Below are 24,267 nucleotides of genomic sequence, written 5' to 3' on the forward strand. Positions count from 1 at the left end.
GGGGCTGGGAGGGACGACCAAGTGTGATGTCATACTGAAGCAGAGATGTCTGGGGGGGGTCCATGGGTGTGTGGGTAGGGGGTGTCCTTATAGTGCCACCGCCGGCACCCCTCTTTCGCTCTGCACCTCTTCTCTTCCTCCTATGCCCGCTAATCACCACCTCACTCACTGATGAACCCGCCTGCATACACAAAAGCACACATGCAGGCACCCACTTGTCTCGGCCTATTGTTTATCTCACATCCTTACCCCCTACTTCCTCTCATGAACCTGCCCAAAAAAACAGGTCGTCTGTGCCACTTCACATCTACAGCCTCAACTATGCCTCTGTGAGCAAATTTCAATAAAAAATAAAAATCTCTAATGTTTTATAAACCCCTCGGTCCCCCACTGTAAGCATAATCAGAGCTGAAGTATGGTCATTTTCCTTCAAGGCCCCTGTTGTAAGTACAGTCTGTGTGCAGGGCTGTGTGTGTGAGATGGAGTGCTACAATGTGCATCAGACACATGAGCTTGCACATGGAGAGAACTTAATTAGAGAAAACAGCGCTGTCAGATGCATTAGGCAGAGGTACACACTTAAGGGCATATGGTTTTAGTACTATACCATCGGGTTGGAGAAAAGCACACAAACATACCTCAAAGCTCCGAGCCATGCTAATGAAATCACTCCCTTTCTATCCCACTGAGAGCAAACACAAATGTTTACAGACATCACACAGTCTGTCCGTACTCCTGCACCACACTGGGCTGTCGTGAGAGTGGTAGAGCACTGACTGTAGTGCAGTATCTCAGTAAAGACACTGTTAACAGCAGACAAAAAGTAAGAAAATAGTCAGTAAGATGTCAGCCTAAAATAGTTTGTAATGATTGTAATGTTCCAATTTATGATTTTTTTTTTTTCAATCCCGTCACATTTAATCTGTATTTAAATTTCCTGTTAATGTTTTCATTCAACAGTTTGGACTGCATCCATTAGAATTTAGTATTTTTGAAAGCCTTCCATGCAACAAAAGTCAACAACCTAATCACAAAAAAAAACATTAGAATTACAGATGAAATTGTTATCAGCAATACTCCTACTGCCTGTTTGAAAAAGTATTTTTGTGAGTCGCAGATACTGATGACAGCAGTCACAACATGTTTTTATTTTTGTATTGTGTGTGAGAGATGACTTCACATTCTGCCATGGTAGATCACTTAGTTGCAACGGAAAAATATTTGGTGCATATTTTAAGTATTTTCTTTTCTGCACTTGCACTACAGCTTTTAAAGATAACTTTAAAAATCAAATTATTATTGTGGCCTTTTCATGTTGTATTTTAGAGAGGTTCCCTTTATGTTTTTGTTTTTTTACATCCTGACACACATGGCAGACTTTCTGCAGGGGCATTGCCCCGGGCACATTAAGGCATTGATCTGCTTACTGTATTGCATCCAAAAATGAAGGTGTTGTTATTGTATTCCAATTGTAAGCTACAGCTAAATATCATATTCTCATGTTTGTTTTAGCCTCCATTTTACTGTATGCTATAACCACAATTAATTGAGTCTCTGACCCATTTCATTTATCAAAACACCAAAATGTATTTAATATTACACTAGAAGTAAAGAGTCGATTAAAATAATATAATTTACCTCTATACCAGCAAATCAAATGAGCAGTCAACACACATTAATATATATACTGTCATCTCTAGACATTCTTCATCACCCCTTTAATCTTCAAATGCAGAATTACATCTGACAAAAGGTGAAAAACACAAACAAAATGTGTCTTGCACAGCCCTGATCTACAAAATGATCTTCATTACATAGAAAGGCAAAGATATTTGGTGACGCTATGTACACTCCAACCAGTGCCGCCTGGCTAAAGGGCCAGGAAACATGTTAACAGCAAAGTCACAAATCTGTCTCAAAGTATAGATGTAGCCAACATGCCAAATGACACGCTGCCACCCTGCGCACTGACGGCCATTAAGATAATAAGGTGACACAATAAAACTGAGCAACTCGAGATCAGAGGCCTATAGGGAGGAAAAGTGACCATGCAACCATCCGTACGCGAAAGCAACCATCTCATTTATGGCAATTAGGCGGTACAGAGACTGATGGAGCGCAGGGCCTGAGCCCTCACATCATTGGCAGCGTTTGTCACATTTCATCCCTGCTGCCCTGACTGTCTCATGGGGCCTCAGATAAGGCATGTGTCATCAGAGGGCCAATTTAAGATGCCATGGGTGGCCTGGTGTTGTGACATGTATCTAAATTGTAAGCGAGAGACTGGGGTGGATCACTTAGTCAGTCTCTGACAAGTATAAACAGACTGGCCTAATGTAAGTCTGTGATCTGATGTATTCTGAACAGTGGCTCAGTTTGGAAAATGAACACACAAAACAAAAATAATTGATGAAAAAAGGGCACCTGTGAGATTCAAAGTACTGATTTCATTTGGTTTAGATCATCTGACTGATTATAAAAGATGAATTCTGTTAATCGCGAAATAAATCAACTTTGCACAGTTGTAATTATGGGAAAAAACATTTGCTGGTCTGTTTGAGACTGCAATCAATAGGTTGGCAGTGTAATTTAATTCAGTTCTATTGTGTGGATTATTAAAAATGTACCTTACTCTGGTGTTAGTTTGTGGGATACAGATACAATAAACATCTACTATTTTGTTAAGTTAGGTGTTTTTATTTATGCCAAGAAAATCCTAAATTGAAAAATAATGATGAATCAAAGGACCAATAATGTAGCATCAATATAAGTGTTGCTCTCAACACTAACAAGAACAAAGGCTGACCAGGAGTCATTTTACAGGTAAAGGTGCCTGCTGTAAGACAAATAAACACAATCAAAGACAAAGAAAACACACAGCATACGTGTTTTCAAGAATAAATACCACTGCACTTTGACCACTTCAGACACAAACCGCGAATATTTTTTTTTATTTTTTTGGCTCTCCTCTAAATTCATCCACTGACCAACCTGAAAACGAAAACTGGCCCTGTAACATTCACTGAATTAAGTCTATCAAGGAGACAGGAGCAGAAATCGTGTTAATAGCTGTCCAGGGTATAAGAGCTCGCCAAGAGAGTCTGCAATCACCCAAATACCCAGAGACAGGTCCTGGGTGCCCCGGGCGGATCTTTCGCCCTTCCCCTCAGCGCCACCGACCCCACTGCTTGCCAAACGGGCCCCACCAGCCCCACCGAGCTCGTTTAGACCTATCTCTTCTTGTCAGAGGCTTCTCATGCAAGAAAAGAAAGATGCCAACTAATTTTTTTTGGAGAAGCACATGAATGGTGAGAACTAGAAATCATTTTAGCAGCGGGAGAGACGACTCTTTGACTTTCAGATGTTTATCGGTGGCTAAAATTTTGACTTAATTTTACGTTGAATTTCAGCGTTTCATAAACTATAACATACCGTATCCAGAACATAAATGCAAGCAAAAAGAAATGTGTTTGAAATTGTCATTTTAAATAAGATCAACTATATATGTCGTATGTAATTGTGTCTGGCTTTAAAAGTGCCATTTTAGTGCATATTAAATGTGCGTTTAAAGAAGAAAAAAGCTGTAAATTATTGTTTAAATGAAGCAAACCGGGTCCGAGCATAGATATGTGTTTTAATTATAAAGACATATAAACAATATATGAAATCCATGTTGCAACACAAACCAAAAAAAAAAAACGCTTCTTCAGTTCAGAGGCTGCAGTTATAGAACCATTAGTATAACCGGACTTGAAGCAAGTGATTCTCAAAGTTGTACAATACAATCATGTGAGATGTGCAATAACTTAAAATAAACAAACTTGTCAACACATCGTATCAGAAAATATATCAGCCGACATCACATCAGATTTTTTTTTCCCACATAGCATCATACAGTCAGTGAAGTCTTCTCATAACTGCTGTGTCAAATCTAAAAATTAAGATTAGGGGGGATTTCTTGGCATTTCTATTTTCCACGTTGTTGTTATTGAATGTTGCATAGATTACAAATGAGAGCTGATAACAGAAAAATTTACCCAAACTCATACTTTGGACATGGTGTCCGTAAAGTACGAGCGACAAAAGTGACAGGGACGTCATCCTATTAAGAAGGCCTAAACAGTTTCTTTTCTATGTAGCGTTTGTTAAATCTGGATGAAACATTGCAGTATAATTACTTAACCATATTTTAAGATTATGCATTAGACTAAAATCGTTTTATTTTCCACAGAATGATTTAAAAATAACTAGAGTGGGAGAGAGACCGACATGGGTGCAAAATAGGTAAAAGTTCGGGGAAGAGGGTTAAACCAAATCAAGGCTTGTCGTTACAGTGTTTGAAGAGACTCGACGGTGCCCCGGAATAAGTAGTGCACTTTTCGGCACAGGAGGCGAGTGCAGAACCCGAAAAGGGGTAGACGGCAGCCTGTCCAAAGGGCGCCAGGGCGGTGGGGATTGGTGAAGTTATGGTCTGTCCCTGGTTCAGGTACGCCACCAGCCGCCTCATCTCCTCCAGGGCCTGAGCCTGCATGAGGATATAGTTCTTGGCCAGGAGGAGAGTGGCTATTTTGGAGAGTTTTCTCACCGAGGGGCTGTGGGCGTACGGAATAACGGCGCGCAGGCCGTCCAGCGCGTCGTTCAGGTCATGCATCCTCCTCCTCTCCCGGGCGTTGATGCTGAGCCGCAGGGACCGCTGCTCCTTGGACTTCTTGCCCCCCCCGGGCTTGTCGTCCCCAAAAGACGAGCCCCTCTTCCTGGACTCCAGCGAGTCGAAGCCGTCCTCGTCGTCGCTCGTGTGCTCTCCGCCGCTCTCGTTGGACTTCGCGGTCTGCCCGGAGAGGAAGTCAGTGGCCGGTGTGAGCGGGAACCGGCCGGGACTTCCAGCACCATGGCCAGCTCCAAACCCGAAGGCAGACTGGCCGTAGCGCTGCGTCAGGTCGAGGAGCGCGTCGTTGCTGATGGACTTGAGCAGGTTCTCTTCGCTGACATTCATTTTCTCTTCCAGAGCAGATTCTGACCAGGAAAAGTCTACTCTTCCGTTTTTCCTTTATCCTATCTTTTGTTTTAAAGACTGCCGCTTGTACTCACGTAGTTCTCTCCAAGAGTTGCTGTTTTCTAGGAGTTCCTCTCTTCCCCTCACTCCTTTCCTCTGTCAGTGCAGTGACTCTTCAAGAAAGAGGCTGTGAATCTGAAGCTGAGCCTCTACATGCATTCACCTCCTCTGTACACTGCGCTCCCCCCTTGTTGCGCGCATAGCCCACGTTCAACAACACTTCTCTAATTGTGCTCGGTGAGACCCTTCGTACAGTCGGTTTCCTCTCGCGCGTCTTTCTTGCCCTCCCTCGCCTTGGGCAGATTGTGACTGGCGCTCTGCCCTGCTTGCAAGTTAGTATAGGAGCACACGGCCCGCCGGGATTATCTGCCCGTCCAATCAGGGGGGCGTTTTAATTAACTCGGGAAGAGCGCAGGTCCGTTCCCAATTTCAATCCTGAAGTGATAACTGCAACGCAAACTGACACGCAGCCCAGCCATGTCTGCCACTGTACTGTCTACGATTATATTATAACCAGCTGAACAAAACAATGAGATCACTTTTTGAGGAATTTAAAGAATACAATTTCAATGAGAGTTATTTAATCGTCATTGTGCTATAAAATGTACAAGTCACAAGCTTAGACCGGGGTAAGCCTTTATGTAGCGGTGATAAGACAGGCAAGTCGGTCTAAACCCCCCCCCCCCCCCAAAAAAAAACAAACAAAAAAAACAAACAAACACACTCACCTGTCTAAAGAGGATATCAGAAACAGACAGTGAGACATCAGGTTTGGGGAGCAGAAGGACACTGACAGGACACGAGGCTTATTTATGAAGCTTGTAACCTCCAGGTTCTAATTAGTTAGTTAGTTTTTGCGTTAGATGTGTTCATTTACGCCACTGTGACAGATCAGATGGCAGGTTTAAATGTGCAGCCTGCTCTGGACAGATCCCACCAACAATACGAGTTAACTATAGATGACCGACGTTCACCCTGTCAAAGTTAGCAGCAGAAGCTCAGGAACAGGTTACAGCTACCTTCGCAGGTATTAGGCTATAGCACCTTAGATGGGACTTTTCTTGGATCATTCAGTTCGTCATGGACCCAGACACCATAACAACTATATAGACTATCAACACATTTTGTGACAGTATTCTAGGCCCACGTAGTGGAGTGTACACTAAACTGTCAAGCACTTATTGACACGCTATAGAAAAGCATCCCAGGGGATATAAAACATTGTTAAACATCACTGTTGTATCACCTTTAAATAAAGGCCTAAAGACAATTGTGCAGGCATTATACCATTTATACTGGTAATATAATAAGACTCGTTTTGCCAGTGAAATATTTCCTAAAGTTAAATAACAGGTGTCCTGATTGTCACCGGCGAAGTAACTTAATAGTGAAGCTAAGGGCACCACTCTGTGTCAAGTGTGGGACATTACAGTTATGAGACCTGTGAAAAATTACAGTACGGATCTCTATACAACTCAATGCAGGCAGAGTTCTCCTTACATGAGCCTATATTCTTGTTTAGGTGATAGCGCCACCTTGTGGATGAACATAAAAGCTGTTGAAACCAAGTTCAAATCATCCTGGTGAGGTTCATAATGACTTTTGTAAAGAATTTCAGAGGCTTTGTTCCCTTTGTTATTTTTTAAAGCAACCTGTAGTGTTGAGTTTTTATTGTTAAAGTCAATTTCTATAAAAAAAAAAAAAAAAAAAAAAGAAGAAGTGTGCTTCAGCTTCTTGCCACTTCCCTTGGATGTTTGACCTTCATCATGATGTGGTTGAAGCTAGTTTGTAGTTTGATGCTCCAAGGTTGCACCTTCATCTTCTCGGAGGTTTCCCTATGCTTATATTAAATCTATATTTAGAGTGTCCCATTCTCATCATATGCTAATGTAATTATTGTCATGCGTTTGACAGATGGTGTTATCATACTCTGAAAAACAGTAATAAAAATGTGATTGCAGACTTCTATTAAAACTGACACATGCTACTAATTGGTGTTTAGTGTATAATCACTTAATTGTTAAGATAACTATTAAGCTGTTAATCTGATTTACCGCAATGGTGGTCAAATCTTTGCACTGGCAATTGATCTTGATGCATTTCATTTGCTTATAATACAATTTTTGTTTGTTTGTGTGGCTTCACCAGCACTAACTACAGCCTGGAAGTAAAAAAAAACATGAAAAAAGAAAGTCATAGGAGTAAGTCTAAAAAATAGCACAAGATGAATGGATTTATTCAGTAGCGATCAATAAAACTGGTCAAAAAGTAAGTGACCATTGGTCAAAACAACCAACAAGCCATAAAAAACACAAAAAAACGATAAAAGATGTGGAATTTTGCAGACTATATAAAAAAATTAATTTATAGAATTATTATGATAAAATAGAAGTAGATAATGGGAACAGAAATAGACTTTGATGTGCAATGATTGCACAGACAACAAATAAAAAGGCAAAAGGGTTGTTTCACGACAGACATTTGGAAATGATATAGTAGGATAAGCACAAGAGTCATTTATCACATTAAAGTATAGCCCAGTAAGTCATGACAGTGTGACAGCAAGCCACCATGCACAACACCAGGACGCTGAAGATAGAATTCAGCCATCATACATTTCATTATTTACATCTGTCCTTTCCTCTGTGTGACAAGTCCAAATGTCTTTAGTGAAAAAGCAGGCCACTCCAAACAACAGAAAAAAAAAAAAAACGGGGCATGCAGATTTCCTACATAGTGATAACAGGAAAAAAAAATGAAGCTATAAACAGCTATTTATCTATTTGTGACACAAGATCAGTTCCATCCATCAGTGTGGCCAGAAATACAAAGCAACATACTCCAAAGTTTACACCCACAGAGAGCACTGCAGCAACACTTCTCTGAACCACGTGATGGTTTCCTCTCCGATACTCAAAGGTGAATGTGTGACACTTTGGCCAGCAGATGGCAGAAATGTCCATGAATTGAGAAGATGTCTTTTAAACACATAAAAATGGACAACATGCTGCTTGTCTGTAAAGACAATTCTGTATTTTCTTGTGCAATCTTTAGTGATTTAATTCTGTTATCTATCAAATGGATATTTATTCATGTTAATCAAACTAAAGCGCAATCTAAAATAGATATTTGTAAACCAGATGTACAAAAAAAGAAAGGTTTTAATGTGTGCACCTTTAAAAAAAATAAATAAATAAAAACTCAAAATTTTTAATGTAACTTTTAAACAATTGATCCAGCATACGAGAAGTATCCAGTTCATGCAATACAGGTGCCGTTTTACCTCTCAGTCCACTGGTTTAGATCCCCTAGTGTTCAGCTGACAGCACTACACAAAGTCGTCACCATTTTCCAGCGGGACCGGGCACTAAGAGCTTCCGATTCACAGAGAATGGAGGAAATGCAAAAGTGTCAACACACCAACTAATAATACATGATGCTTTTAAAGCCTGTGCAGCAGCTCTATGTCGCCATGGCAACTGCAGGCTCAGCTGCCATCTGATGGTGGCACACCACACTCGGCTGTGACTGCCGAGATGAGGGCTTACGTTGCAGTGAGCGGGGAGGACCACCATGGGGCAGGAGAGGATTTTCTATTGCTCTGAATTTGGTGGCGGTCAGGTTTGACAGAAACACTGCATGTGGGCACGTACACACGTGTGTATAAATGCGTGCATGCATGCAGACTTGTAGCCGCAAGCATCCATACTTTCAACCATCATGTGTTACTGTTTCCGTTTGTAGAGTCCCGTGGCTGCAGAGGAATGACAGCATTTTTCTAAGATCATGTTTTAACGTTAACTTGTGCTGATAGTCAAAGTTACACCAGATTTTGATTATTGCTATGATTTTTTTTTTTTACATCGAGTCCCAGCAGGATCCACACTAGAGTTTTCTCTTCAGGCTGTCTCTCATATCCTAATTTTCAGCCCTACTCCCTCTGTCTGACTCACTCCCCCTTTTTCACTCTTTCTATCTCTCACACACACACACACACACACACACACACACACACACACACACACACACACACACACACACACACACACACACACACACACACACACACACACACACACACACACACACACACACATCAAAGTGCTGCTCTGAGTAAAGATGGAACAGGCTCCTTTGATCTCTCCCTGCCGACTCTGATTAATGTGTGGATTTACAGTGCGGACCTACAGGGACCTGGCAGCCATGACACCCCTCTGCTGCACTGGAATCTAGTTTTTCTTTGCAAATAATTACAGCCCTTTATTTTATTCATCGCTTCAATCATGATGCTTTCAGTCTAGGCACTCGTGAAACAAGCCCAAGCCTCGCACTCACTCCATCTTAAGCACCCCACTCCAAAGTCTGCAAAATCCCACTGCTGTCACAAATCACAGGACACCTCTACTCTGTACCTGTCTAATCAGAGAGATTTCACAAAGTGTCTGCTTTGCAAAGCCCTCTCCTCAATCCAAACACTTAGTTTTATCTTGAAATAGGCAGGAAGTTAGTTAGCACGAGATAGCTGTGATCGGTGTGGTACATGTTTAATTCAGTTAGTCTTGGCAGTCAGTTAAAATGGTGGGCACAGTGTTGGTGTTTGGTGGGAGGTTTGCTGACGACGACGACGGAGCAAACGTTGCAAAAATTCGGCATTGAGCATCAAAGAAAGTGTTTGCAGAGCACACATTTCACATTGTACTTTGTGCATTGCCCATTGCACCCACGTTTCATCACAAGCCAAGTCAAAATAAGTAAACAAACTGCCCACTCTTGACTTTTTCTTCTATCTTTCTACCCCCCAAAATGATCTCCTCCATGTCTCCCTCGCTTCATATCTCTTTCTCTCTCCATTTTGTCTCCCCTCACTGCAGTGCAATGCAGATTTTTCACAGGGTGGAGGTATGTTAGAGATAGGCGGGGTCCCATGAATAATTGTTGAAGATATTTTTACTCTGACCCACTTTGGAGTCCCTTTCACCCCCCTTAAAGGTGCCGCAGCCCGACTCTGTATAGAGTCAACATGGGATGTTTAAACGAGTGCCACAAAAAACCTGGACCAATTCACAAGTGAGTTGTGTGATCTCGGCTGTCAAATACATCGCCACAGCTATCCAAGAACCTGTCTTGTGACTGAGTCCACTCAACCATTACCCACTCACTAGCTTTACATAAAGATGCCTTGGACCTGACAAAAATCTTTTCTGAAAAACAAAAGGTGGCTCTCCAGCACATTCTACCCTATAAGAGGTGAATCATTCAAAGTAAAGGTGAACTCTCTGTGTATGAATAAATATTTGGCATTGAATCCTCAAAGTGAACTGACCATATTGAGTCCGGTGCGCGTTTTGTTGCCTTGGTTACATAAAGCGGATAACCTATGAAATCAGGGTGAGTTTCACTTACTGAGACAACTCTGCTGATAGATGTGAATCATTTTTTTACATTGACTTCTAACTTGTATGTGCGCTGCAACATAGCAGTAGCACAAAATATAGATCAACTGGGGATGATGAAAGTGTTGGATCAATGTGCAAAACGATTGTGAATTCTAACAGGCTCTAACAGCTATCTATCACCCAAACAGAAGGATCAAGTCTCGCCACACAGGCAATCAGGACTAGTTTACTCAGACAATAAATCCACTGTGTGGTACTTAAACAAGCCCCAAAGTTTCAAGGTGGTCTTTTCAATAGGCTACCCTATGGCATATGAGCTGCAGTTTGGTATGCAGCGAAGTATTGAGAGTAATGAGTACATGTCAGAGCAAGTGACAGCTGAGTTGAATAAGGTTGAGTCGTATAAGGTTTGTGGAGCTGAATGAGCTCATCAGCAAGTGCAGTAAACCCAGAGGGGAAAACATGATTCAATCAGTCACGTGTACTGCTTAAAGCAAGCTTAAGTTGGTCACACAGCACCCAAATTAGTTTGTACGAATGTCTGAGGTTGTATTGCTTCCATTTTGATGCTGGCAGTTAGTTTGGAAAAATAAAAGTTAAGCAGGGAAGAGTTTTTGTTTGCCTTTAGACAACATGAATATGGCCTATTTACATGTGACTGTAACTATCAGTGCAGAAAAAACAATCAGGACAAAAGATTTGCTCATTTGCTGCAGTTTGGTTGATAGTTAAACAATTTTGAGGGCCTGTCAAGGTTAATAAACATTCAGCATATTGATTTATGTACTTTACTTGTCTCTTGCTTCTGCTGCTGTCATGACACAAATACCTGTAAATATAGTATGAGCAGGTAGACAGAAGTAGAATCAACAAAATAATCACAATAACAAGTAAAACACTTAATCTCATACGTTACAAGCTTCATATGGCTTATACTTGCAAATGTAGGGATAAGGAAAAAATAATTGCATAACATTTACTCAGTATATATATAATAAGCTTGAAAGTTTGCTATAGTAAGAGATCTGGTTCCATGTATTGAAACATGACACTCAAACTTCCTGGCATAAGGCCTGTATTACATAATTGCCTAATCAAAATTATTTGAGGCGACTGTAGTTATGTTGCATAATCATTTGAATCGTTTCCATACATACATTCAGCATAAAAATAGCTGATTGAAACTAAAAGAAATGTCTTATTTTCATCAGTATTTCAACACCATTCTCCACCATTTGAGGTTTGACAGACGTTCTTTTCATGACAGCATCTTAGCAATGGAGAATTAGCACCACCAGAGAACATTGTTTATTTTGATTCCAGTTTTTGTCAGTAATTTCTTCCTATATTTCAGTAACAGGCTTTCTATAATCAAGTTATTTATGCCACATTTGCCCAGTGCCATATTATTCTACAATCTCTAAAAAAAAACAAAAATAAATTTGTACTTCCATATTTTAATGTTTAATTCCAATAAATAGTTTTTCTTCTTCCTCTTTGTAAGGTATATTAAAAAACTGTGATGAGCCTCATACTAGTGGCATAAAATCAACAGAAAAAGACAATTGAATCAGTAAACACAATTTGTGAGATGTTGATTAATCAACAAAGTAAGTGTGATGATCAGGACATCAGGACCAAACAATTTCAACCAGCAGAGGACTGAAATAATTACGCAAGTCAGACAGAATCAGTGCACACCGTTGCAGCATTAAAGGAAATACAGTAGCTTACTACTAAAATGGTGACACAAAAAGTGAACCAATAATATAACCAGTCACAACAAATCTTTCAATCGAACTGGACAAAACAATATCAATCAGCAAAGACAGTTGTAATTAATTTCTGTCCCTAAACTGAAACCACTGACAATTAGGAAACAATTAGGAAGTGAAGTCTTGAAGACAGGTAGTTACTGAGCCATTAACCTAATATACTAAAAGCCTTTTGTATATTGAATGAAACAATTTGAACCCGTGAAAGACTGAAGCTCGGTCACCCCAAATTCAAGGACATACATCGCCAAGACAACAAGACTAACAACTGAGCAAGCTGGATGTTTGTGCTTTACGCAGCATGGAGGTGGATATCTCTTTGTCATAGTTAGAGCATAACAAATATTATTATATTGTAAAAAGTTGTCTACAAATGAAATGCAAACAGAGCAAAACAATTATGACCTATTGGGTCTGTGAAACACAACAAAACTAATGTTACCCATCTGTTGATCAGAAACAGAGAAAGCTGGTCTCTGTAGATGATGATTTGTGTAAAGCAATCCTCACCAAATAGCACCATATCTACTGGTTATCATCTCTCAGGACAAAAATGTAAACTTCAGATAGCCCAAACGGAAATGTTAAATGTTACTTAGCAATGTCTTTCCAATTACCTTTAATGCAGTTATATATCTGTAAGGGTGTAGAGAACATGCCCATCACCAAAAATGAATGCATTTCAAGCAAAATTACTATTTGATATTTGGTGGGAACTATTTGTCTGTTATTTGACAAAATAATAGACACACACACACACACACACACACACACACACACACACACACACACACACACACACACACACACACACACACACACACACACACACACACACACACACACACACACACACACACACACAGATGTACACACAAACAGAGACTACTGAGGCTGTTATCTCGGTCTCAACAATTGCCATCCAACTTCAAAAAAATGAGAAGCATGTCTTTGTTTCTCATCTGTGAGATGAGGATCGATGTTTTCTCCTCACGTTCAATATCAAACGTATGTTGTCTGGTGACAAAGCTAGCCATCGATTGTCAATTTGTGTATGGACCGTCTGTTCGATGCTTCGCCCTCAAACAACTGTGCAAAGCTGTTATTGACTTCTGATATGTTAGCTTTACCTGGCAGGGTTTGCACTGCACCTTATTTTGGTTTATCGAGGTAAATAACGACACGTTTTACCGGAGCCTGGTAATAACATGTTCTTTTTGTCCTCTTATTGTTGTGTAATGGCAGTTAACAAACAGCTTTTGGGCACATTGTCACCACCGTCTGGTGGTAGTATATCATTACTACCAGGCACCAGTAAAAGCAAGAGACAACATGTATTGTATTACACTTTTTAAAGAAACTCATTCAATAGAAATTTCCAGTAATAGGCACAATGTGTGTGTTTCATTATAGAGACTTCTGAGTTGACATGGACTCTAACTGAAAGATTTGACACTTGACTTGAACTTGTAGTTTATGACTTATGAAACATTCTTGGCTGAGAAGTGCTCAGAGGTGATATTTTCCTTTTAAACACCACTTTGTTTGAACACAAACACGACTGTTCATAACAAATGGTTTATTCATAAGGAAACATTGCGTTGAACTCCGTGTTGCAGTCATAAATATGAAGGGAGCTATCAAATTTGAACATTTCCGGCAAATTTCAGAAAAAAATTGTTTGTTGCCAGTCAGATTGCAAGTTTTTGAATATTATTGAGATGATCACACAGCAGAAGTCGTTTTCCTCCCGTAGCTGCTTCCCACTGCATCTTTATCTTACTCAATATTTTCTTTTTCAAGCTTATTCTGCATCTCTGTAATGATTTTATGACATTTATTTTCTGTCAGGGCTTTGCATATCGATAACAATCCACAAAAAAATTTTTTTTTAAAAAAGGACACGCTATAAATGCAAACCTGACTTGTATGCTGAGATGTGTGCTCTGTGTGAATTTAGAAAGATCTGACAGGTCCTCACCCATTTCCACCTCACTGCACCCGTTATCTCGCCTTGCTTATTCTTTTTTTTTTCCTGCTCCACTATATTTCTCCCCCTTTGTCTCTCTGCGCAATAGTTTCTCTTTCTGCCTCAATCTCCTATGAATGCCCCCCCCACCCCCTATTTCACAATGTGAAAAGTCACCCAGAGTTTTCCTTCTAGGGTTTTTGCGGACAGGAAGTCCATATTTAATGAAGTGAGTCTCTTGTTAAAATGCTTTTAAGTGCTCCTGCGCAGGGCTTTGGACTGGAGGGAAGTGTAGGGGAGGAGGCGGGGGCTGGGGCTTTTATTTATTCATTGGGCGGTTCAGTGCCTCTTCCCTGCTCTGGCTCTGTGAAGAAGGGAGAGGATTAGAGGAATGAATCCCCCTCACCAACACACACACACACACACACACACACACACACACACACACACACACACACACACACACACACACACACACACACACACACACACACACACACACACACACACACCCTTCCTCCCTCGCTGGCCATGTTCCCTCCCTCGGGGGACACCCCTGCGTCAGTCCACATTAACATCCATCAGAGCATGGTGCTCTAGAGGGGGACGAGCCTCTGTCCCACTGAGTCGCACATACATGCATGAATACATGCAAGCTCGCGCAAACTCATGCACACCAACGTGCAAAGGCAAGTGCACACGCAAGCACGTGCGCCGAGTGACAGCGGGCACCGACACTCCTCAAAGCCACGAGCCAAGGACTCAAAGTATCTTCATCACTGTAGTGCCATTTCTGCCTTGAGCTACACTCAAATGTATTTATGTTTATACACCACAATCAAACCGAACTTGTTTCCAGAGAGCCCTCTGACATTGGAGTCACAGAAGTGCAACTGTCCCCTACTTGATCAGCAAGCCTATTTGAACAAGTTCGAACAAGCATCTGGAAACTGTCGTGAAACAGATGGGGGAAAGAAAAGACGGAGAAGAAGAGAAAGTTTCTGAGTGAAGGCAGAGATCGTGCGTTGTGCTGATTCCTCTCCTCTTTTGTGTGAAGTTTTGGGCTGTCTGCTCCCTCGTTATCTCTTTCGCTTGCAGAACGGGAGGGGAGCCGAGACTCGGGCTGGATGAGAGAGGCATATCATTAACCAAGAGTGTTTCTACAACAAAGCACAGACTCCATCAAATCCCACTCATTCCAACACACGGGTGTCATTCTCCTACACTGAACTGCCATGTGAAAAAAATGCCCTCATTTTAAGACACACATCCTGTTTTTTTTTTGTCACCAAGCCTAATAGAAATTCCTTTAATATTTTCCTTTCTAAAATCTTTGAGAATTTTGAGAAACTAGCGCTCATATCTAAAATTGGATTATATTTGTTAGAGCTTGACTGATGTGTGCGTACGTGTGTGTGTGTGTGTGTGTGTGTGTGTGTGTGTGTGTGTGTGTGTGTGTGTGTGTGTGTGTGTGTGTGTGTGTGTGTGTGTGTGTGTGTGTGTGTGTGTGTGTGTGTGTGTGTGTGTGTGTGTGTGTGTGTGTGTGTGTGTGTGTGTGTGTGTGTGTGTGTGTGTGTGTGTGTGTGTGTGTGTGTGTTTGTGTGTGTGTGTGTGTGGGTGTTTGTGTGTGTGGGTGTTGTGTGCATACACATGGATCCTTATTGGAGGGCTTCACTGTAGTCATGCAGAGGGATGCAGATTGTCTCTAATTCACCACGCTGACCTAGATTCCAAAATCCGGCCCTAAAAAGGAAAATGTTGCCCCACGTCAGCAAACTCACACACACCAACACTCAAACATGACAAAAAAAAAAACAAGCTGCCCTGTGTCTCAATCTTTTGCATTTCAAAATCTCCCATTTCCTATCATCACTTCCTGCGAATGATTCGATCCATTCACACCAAATTGCGCATCTGTAATTCGCCGCTTTTTCTCATTTCAGAGCTTCCCCTCCTCTCTCATCTTGGAATCTAACATCAAACCAAAATGTTAAAATGCAAATTCATTTTCCCAGCTAGCTTAGTTCACACAAACTTATAATTGGATTCTGCCCATTAATATAAAAGCTTTCTTCATCCTCATCATTGGATCTCCTATTAGTCTTACCACAATACGCATGAAGTGGCCTCATTCCAGGATAAGTTCGAAAAAGAAAGATGGAGAGGCTCAGGAAGACAGTCATCTCATTTGCATAGAAAAGTGTCTCATTGAATCACGGGGTTAACATAAACCAAGACAGCACAGCTAACACAACAGGCAACATAATGAAAGTGTGCACATCTGGCTGGTTTATATGCGGTCAGTGATTTCACCCTGAACACTCTTCCACTTGGTTACATTAACATTTCTTCTGTGTTCCTGTATCCCCTCCAGTCAGCTGCTGCATTCGAGACAACCTGTGAATATTTTTTTGGGGGGGCGAACAGGAGATGTGACGCTCGGAGTGCGTAAAGCTGCACTCTCTGACTCGGGCAAATATGCGTAGGTTAAGAAACATTGATGCTACTAAACCACAGGAAGAGGAAATACCAACAGAGAGGCAGAAAATCAGCGAGCGACGGTCGGGAAAGAGACAGACGGCCTGAGAGAGAGCACCAGATGCTGTGTGGGAGGGTTATTTAATTGATGATATCACACCTCTCTTTCCCGTTTTCTCTCCCTCTTGTTCTCCCTCTTTTCTTCCTTGAGCACACACATGCACGGTCACGGTTCTTGTGACCGTGCATGTGTGTGTGCTGCACGGCAACACTCGTGCACACTGTATTTGCCCTGTCACCTTCTTATCCTTGCATGACACACCGCCCACACCTCTCCCTGCTCCATCCTGCCCCCAAGACTTGCGAGGCCTGTAGATTGGGTGAACCCTCAAAAACTAAATAGTGTTGCACAGAAGCCTCGTCTAAGATCATCATTCAAGAAGAGCTGGTTATGGGATCCTTTGTAATTCTTTTCCTGCTCTGTGTATTAAGTAATTTAAAAAGACATAACAACATCCGTTTGGCTGGAAGTTTCGTGAGTGAAAACAATGTTGTCACAGTTGTCAGCCACAGTTTATGCTTTCTTGGTCTTTTTACTTATCGTTTCTATACATGCAGGTAGAAACTGTTCCACATGCTTCCTGCCAAACTAGAAAAGCCCCAGAAAATGAGTCTCATTAATTAGCTTCTCATTTGTAAATGCAAATGAGCTTAATTAAAAAATAGACTCTCCTTTTGCGGGCTTCAAAGGGAGACAGTGAGGCCTAATCAGGAGGTTTGTTCAGCTGTGGCACTAATGAGACATATTTGGCCTAACGAGGGAGCGATGCCCTAATTTGTTTATGCTAATGATATGAAACAGTGCTTGTCCTTTTGGTGTATCTGGGAAAGGATCAGTCACACACACGCCTCCGTGTGGTGTACCTTCAGGGTTTCTTTCAGCGTTGGCGAGGTGGTGATATGGCTTGCTGAATTGTTTCAGTAGGTTAATTGGCTTAATTAGCCTAATAGAGATCATTGGGGCGATGACTCAATGTCAAGGCATATGTGGGTTTCTAAAGGCATTTTCCATGCAAATATTGTACAATGAAAATTAACAAAGCAGACGTTGCTCCTTTTGCTGTGGAAGAGATATGAGGTTAACTCACCCAATCTTTTTATGATAAATAATCCTGGAAAAGTAAACAACGCAAAGCAGGCCCAGGTTAAGTCTGAGGTCCACAGCTTAAAGGATAATTGTGGTTTATTACAGCCTGGGTTTTTGTTTGTTGCCATCATTATTTTTATCAGCATCAATAACTTGGCACTCTTCACAATTTGCTGAGAACTGGAAACGTAGCAACATGACTAATAAGTCAGACAAGTTTTAATGCTACACTTATTTTAGCTATAATTATTTTAACCATGCCAACAGCATGGCTCAACAACTACTGGATAGACTGCCATGAAAATGTGTACAGATATTCATGGTGCCCAGAGAATCAACCCTACTGACTTTGCTTCTGGTTGACTTTTTTACACTGTCTTTTTTTTTGGAGGGGGTTGGGGGTGGAGGGTGGAATGTCTCATTAACTACTTAATGGATTTCCATTACACTGCAAATACAATTACGTCACCCTCAGGATAAATGGTAATAACTCTTCCAACACCTTTGTTTATGCAGTCAGCCTAAGATGTACTTGAGACTGAGGTTTACTGACCAATGAGCAAATATTAGCATGCTAAGACTAAAAACTAAGATGGCTGGTGACCATGGTAAACATTAAAGTTTTCAGAAAAAGAAACCCAGATAAACCCAGTGTATGCAGACTATCTCTGTATCAAGGTGTTTTCCGACGAAATAGTTGATGAACATAGTGGAGCGTTTACCAAATGTTGGTGGAGACCAAAAACAGAGTTAAAAGGACCGTGAAGTTGGATTTACATTCAGCAGGTGGCCAGACACCCCTGATAATGTGTCTCTGTCTGTTGAATGTGTTTACAAACAAACAAATGCTGACATAAATGCAACATGTGTATGTTGTGTTTTAAGCTTGTGTTGTTGCCCCAAAGCGGCCCAGAAATATAATCTATTGCATCTCTACACAAAATCCCAGGTTGGAAAACAGTTTTATTAAAAAAAACTGTCCATTGCGAACATAAACGACAATATACAGATAAACGTTCTACTTTAACTTTGACCAGCGATAGAATGAAGTGTTATAACCAACATTTTGAGCGTGCTCACTTGTGGTAGATCTCTGTCTGATGTTGTACAAGGTTGTCGTGTTCCCAGAGCTCAACGCTTACTCTGGTTATTACACTGCTATTAAGGAAATAGCGGCCACAACCACAAAATCCCAAGCAGTAATAAATAATTATCAATAATTGATGGCAACGTAACTTTAACTCAGCGTAAATAGTTTCAGAATTGTGAGAGATTGGCGTTTGATTTTTCTCACATTTTACCTGCATTCATATTAGGTGTATTTATTAGTACATGTGCTTTTGTGCATACTGTACGTGAATACATGAGCGTGTGTGTGTGAGTGACAGGGTTCTCTCCGCTATTTAGTTCACCGTTGAGTGAGTGTGAGGCCGAGTGAGACGGCAGCATGGCTGGCCCTCACTGATAACTAGGCACAGGCAGAGCCCTGTGCTCAGCGCCTCTATTCAAAACACACGCATACACACGCGTACGTACGCACGCGCACACACACACACACACACACACACACACACACACACACACACACACACACACACACACACACACACACACACACACACACACACACACACACACACACACACACACACACACACATTAATTAATCAAAAAACGGAAGCGAAAAAAAAAAAAAAACACTGTCTCCACTTTTAATTGGACTGACTGTCGTCCAACCATAAAGAGAAAACAAGCTCAATCATTCCCCTCCATCTTGTCGCTTGTTGAATTATTGATAGACGGAGCACACTGCACTAGAAAATGAAATGGGGAAGGAGTACTGGGCCTGAGTGTGTTTGAATGTAGCGATAAAATTTGATTATTCATGTGTGATGCGTGCTGTGTGAGGATTCTTGTAACAGTGAGGAGGAGTACTGAGTTTCTCCATAGTGACTGTAGAGAACCTGTATGTGCCAGACAAGCCAGCTGGTATCTTGTTGTCCAAGTACACAATGCTCCAGCAGAAAGAAGAAAAATAACTGATGTCGATGGTACTTTAATCAGTAGGCATTTACTATTCAGTCACATCTGACCTACTGTTAAATGCTCTTCCAGTATCAATCATCGCACATTGCCTTTCTACCCTGTTCCTTTTTTGCCCCAGTATTAACTCTCTGAAAATACGGCAATCATCTCTTCATTTTTTTCCCCCCGCACCCTGAATAGTCTGGTGGTGCTGAAAGGTTGATAAATTATATCACAATGACTTTTTTCCAACAGTCGCTCTGAGATTTTTCAAGGGATATTTTAGCATTTGAGCTTTCTTTTAGTCAAAATATTTGCTCAAGGTGATGGGTCCCAGTAGGTTCTTTCTTCTATTTAACTGAACTGTTACACCGCTCCAAAATAAAATCAAGTTGAAGTCCTTTCAGATTTGCAAAAATTACATTATATAGGTGATCTTTAATGTAGCATATTAGACATGCCATTGAATCCTATTATTTAGAATAATCACTGTGTAAAATGAGTAACATACTGTTTTATGGACTTTTCAACATACAGTACCTTCATTGAAGGAGGATCATTTTTTTTTTTTTACTTCCAATGTTTTGATACCTCAACCAGATAATGAGAATGGGGAAATCCCTCAATAGGCTTCTGTGCTTTGACAGTGACAAAACATGTGCGTCTTAAACTTCTAGAGGCCAAATAGAGACCTTGAAATATTCCCCTCATCAATTAATCTCTATTCAATGACACACTGCTTTACTTAGCCAACCATTCAGCCTCCTCTGACTGCTATAATTGTCCCAGTTAATTGCTTTTCAACTCTCTTTGATTACAAGGTCGGATCTGAATGGCTGGTGTATATGGCTCAAAGTTGGGTGCTACTCACTCTTCCCTCGGCTCTCCTCCTTTTCCATCCATCTTCTTACGTCCTGTCTTCTTCTTCTTGCTTTCCAGGGCTCTGCAACTCAAAGTATCAGTGCTGTCAAAGATGTGACTTTCATGAACATATTCCTCATGATGATGTACAAGGGTGTCCCTTAACTTTGATGTCCTAATACATAATAAACCTGCCCACTTCAAAGAAACTCAATGCAGAAAATGAATGAACCCTTGTTGGGGAGCAGGGAGGTTTACAAATATATCTGTAACAATAAAATGATAATAATATCTATCTGTAATAATAAAAAGTACCAATATATATGCAAAAAGAGCCATAATTGTTTTGTATATAATTGTACATAGCAAAAATGCATTTATTGTACTCATCAGTGCTTGAAGTGCAAAAAAAAAAAAAGTATACATGTTGGTGTGTGTATACATCATGTCCCTGCCCCCTTCTGGGGAAAAACAAGTAGCAAGCGCCAATGATTTTGATGTAAAATTGCAGAACAAAACCGAGTTATTGATTTAAACCGGTTGGTTTGAAGTAGAAGTTTAGCGACACATGTCAACATCTCTGTTCATACTGTTGCCCATTATACAGCATGTAGGATTGTTTTCCTCTAGAAAAGGGCGTGGTGATGAGAACCTGCTCTGAATGACTATTGGCAGATATCAGCCAGTATTACAGTATTATTCTGAATTTCTACAGCGAATTATAGAAAGTAGAAGACATTGCTAAATTTGACAACATGATCATATTTGAACAACCATTTCAGGGGAAAACCACGTCAGTTACTAGAGAAACAAGATGAGGTCAAGAGCGAATATATAGCTTTTAATTTGAAACCACTACAGGAAACTGTGGCTGTTTTCGCATATTAACTCCTGATAGTTCAAATAAAACTGTACAATGACCTTTTATTATCTGATGAAATTTGTCATGGTGGCATTCATTTAACAAACACAAGACATTTTGAGGAGGACAGGTAACCTCTGTTGTGCATAATGAATGAGACGTTCACAAACGTATGTAGCTGATGCTGATTTTATACCAACAGCTCGTCGATGCTAGCAGTGGCCCTAACATTAGCTCGCTGCTCCCGGTCAGAAGTTAGGTCTCGATGTGCAAGATTTAACCCTTGAAGTTCTCCTGTGTCAGCATCTGTCTGCGTTCATGGTCTCTGTATCCTATTGGAACCAGGCCAACATCACTGTCAGCTTCATGTAATGTTAGCAGCCACCGACAGAGGAAGGCAGGCAGGTGCGAAGGGAAACAGGTGAGCGTCACCTAGTACGTTTTCTTCTTCTTCTTCTGGTTTATTGGCACATCAAAAACCTGCACTACGCCACCACTTGTGTCGGAGTGTGTAGATTCGTAGCATTTAATTATGTAAAAACTACTAACTGAAAAACAGAAAAAAAAAAAAAAAAAAAACGCCACGAGGTGGCCTCTGGGTAATGTAGTTTGTTTGGGACCATTATGAAGTGCTCAGATTATCTGATATGGAGAGGGTAGAAAAAACAGGAAGAGCTAAAGAGGAGAAAAAGAGCACGTCAACGAGTAAAATTTACTGAGTCCTGGTGAGTACAGATCCACTTGTTTAAATTAACAATAATTCCACCATTAAGTAGTACAAAGGGGGGAAAAGCTAAGTGCACAACTGTAAAAAGTGTAGAAATAAGCACACATTAATATTAGTTATTGAAAAGAGGTTGGTTAAGAAGTAGAGCCCATGACTGCAAAACAGACGTGGGCTGGTGTGTGTGTGTGTGTGTGTGTGTGTGTGTGTGTGTGTGTGTGTGTGTGTGTGTGTGTGTGTGTGTGTGTGTGTGTGTGTGTGTGTGTGTGTGTGTGTGTGTGTGTTGCTCCTGCGTCTTTCTCCTCTCCCTCCACAGCTCACACGGAGGCGACAGAGTCCCTCTCATTACTGAACAGCACAGCCCCCAAACAAAGGCTCACACACCGACAGTGGCGCGTGTTCAATACCGATAACTAGTGTGGCCTCTCATCCGAATTAGCATGCTGTATAGGTCTTGACACATATTCACACCAATAGAGACACACACACACACACACACACACAGTCAAACATTCAGATCCAAACAGACAAATAAAACACCACATACATGTTCAAAGGCCCACTCTTATATGCAATTATTCATACAAATACACACACACGCATTCTCTAAACTCTTGTGTCGAACAGACAGCGATTACCGGATTACTCTGCAGTGGCAACTTGAATATGCATTTGAAGCTTTGCGTTGTCAGCATTGGCTTTTGTTCTCCATGTGGAGAAGAGACACACAAAGCCGTACTGACATCAAAGACGCAGAACAACAGAAATAGCAAATTGCAAAATACTAACTGTGGTTCTGAGGGACGCCGCTGGGTTGCTGCACAGAAGAACCATGCAAATAAGCAACGCAGCGTTATTTCTGCTCCACTTGAATGTAGTTTTCTCCTCATCTGGCCTTCTCCATGTTTCACACCTGGTTGGTTAAATATGCCACTGGGCCTGAAGATGTCTGCTGAGGGGTGAACAGCGATGAGGCAGTGAAAACACGCGCACGCGCGCACACACACACACACACACACACACACACACACACACACACACACACACACACACACACACACACACACACACACACACACACACACACACACACACACACACACACACACACACAAATATACCAGGGTGACCTTTGCTCTTTCACAATAATTTTTGTTTTACAAAGCATTGTAATATCCTTTGTAAAATCATCAGACGTTAGGATTCACAAGATAAAGAGCCAATATTGAAGCTGTTTGCTATAAATTTACACTGTTCTCCTTTTGTGGAGACCATGTGGTAGAAGCAGGCTACAGAAATGTTACCTCCTGTTGTGACTAATATGTGCAATTTCCCTGTCTCTCTGTCACACACAGTCACAATGGCTTGTGTATCTTGCTGCCATATTTTCTTCGATGCTATGTCGCTTTCAGCTGTGATTGGGCCAATAGTCTTTACATATACTGGAATGCAAAAACAGTGGGGAGCAAAATAGGAGACTTTTAAAATGCTTTATGTGGCTGCGCATGCAACGATTCACATCAGTAATTACATATTTTTGGTGAGCATTGGAAGATTTTGCTCCTATTCGTGGTACTATCTGTATTTCAAAGGACACTTTGACACAGGTGGGAGTGACCTGTTTTACAAATGAGTTCAGGGAAGAGAAATATTTACCAAACAGGTAGATAGCGTGTCATTTCTCAAGCTGATAATGAGGGAGAAATGTGAGGGAGAAAAACATGGAAGAGGAGGAGTGGAGGGAGAGAAGTGACGAGATGTGGAGTGCAGGAAGGGAAGCCTAAAATATGCATGTCATCATGTGGATGACTGATAGGTTTCTGTGAGAGCTTCTCTTGATGGGCGCGTACGAGGCAGGCCTCTAATTGAGCTCTGCTGCCAATCACAGGGGCTCACAGTGTGTGTGTGTGTGTGTGTGTGTGTGTGTGTGTGTGTGTGTGTGTGTGTGTGTGTGTGTGTGTGTGTGTGTGTGTGTGT

General features: G+C 41.2%; 1 protein-coding gene across 1 annotated transcript; it reads right to left on the reverse strand.

Moving 5' to 3' along the window:
• Window positions 1-3,614: 3,614 nt before the first annotated feature.
• On the reverse strand, window positions 3,615-5,438 carry bhlhe23 (basic helix-loop-helix family, member e23). The gene has a single exon (XM_069724714.1). The coding sequence runs from the start codon at window positions 4,991-4,993 to the stop codon at window positions 4,316-4,318; it is 678 nt and encodes a 225-aa protein (XP_069580815.1). The 5' UTR covers window positions 4,994-5,438; the 3' UTR covers window positions 3,615-4,315.
• Window positions 5,439-24,267: the final 18,829 nt, after the last annotated feature.

This window comes from Brachyistius frenatus, unplaced genomic scaffold (assembly GCF_029030835.1).
Source record: "Brachyistius frenatus isolate BFR_SWC_R1_liver_20210118 unplaced genomic scaffold, ASM2903083v1 Contig_6, whole genome shotgun sequence".
Classification (NCBI taxonomy): Eukaryota; Metazoa; Chordata; class Actinopteri; family Embiotocidae; genus Brachyistius; species Brachyistius frenatus.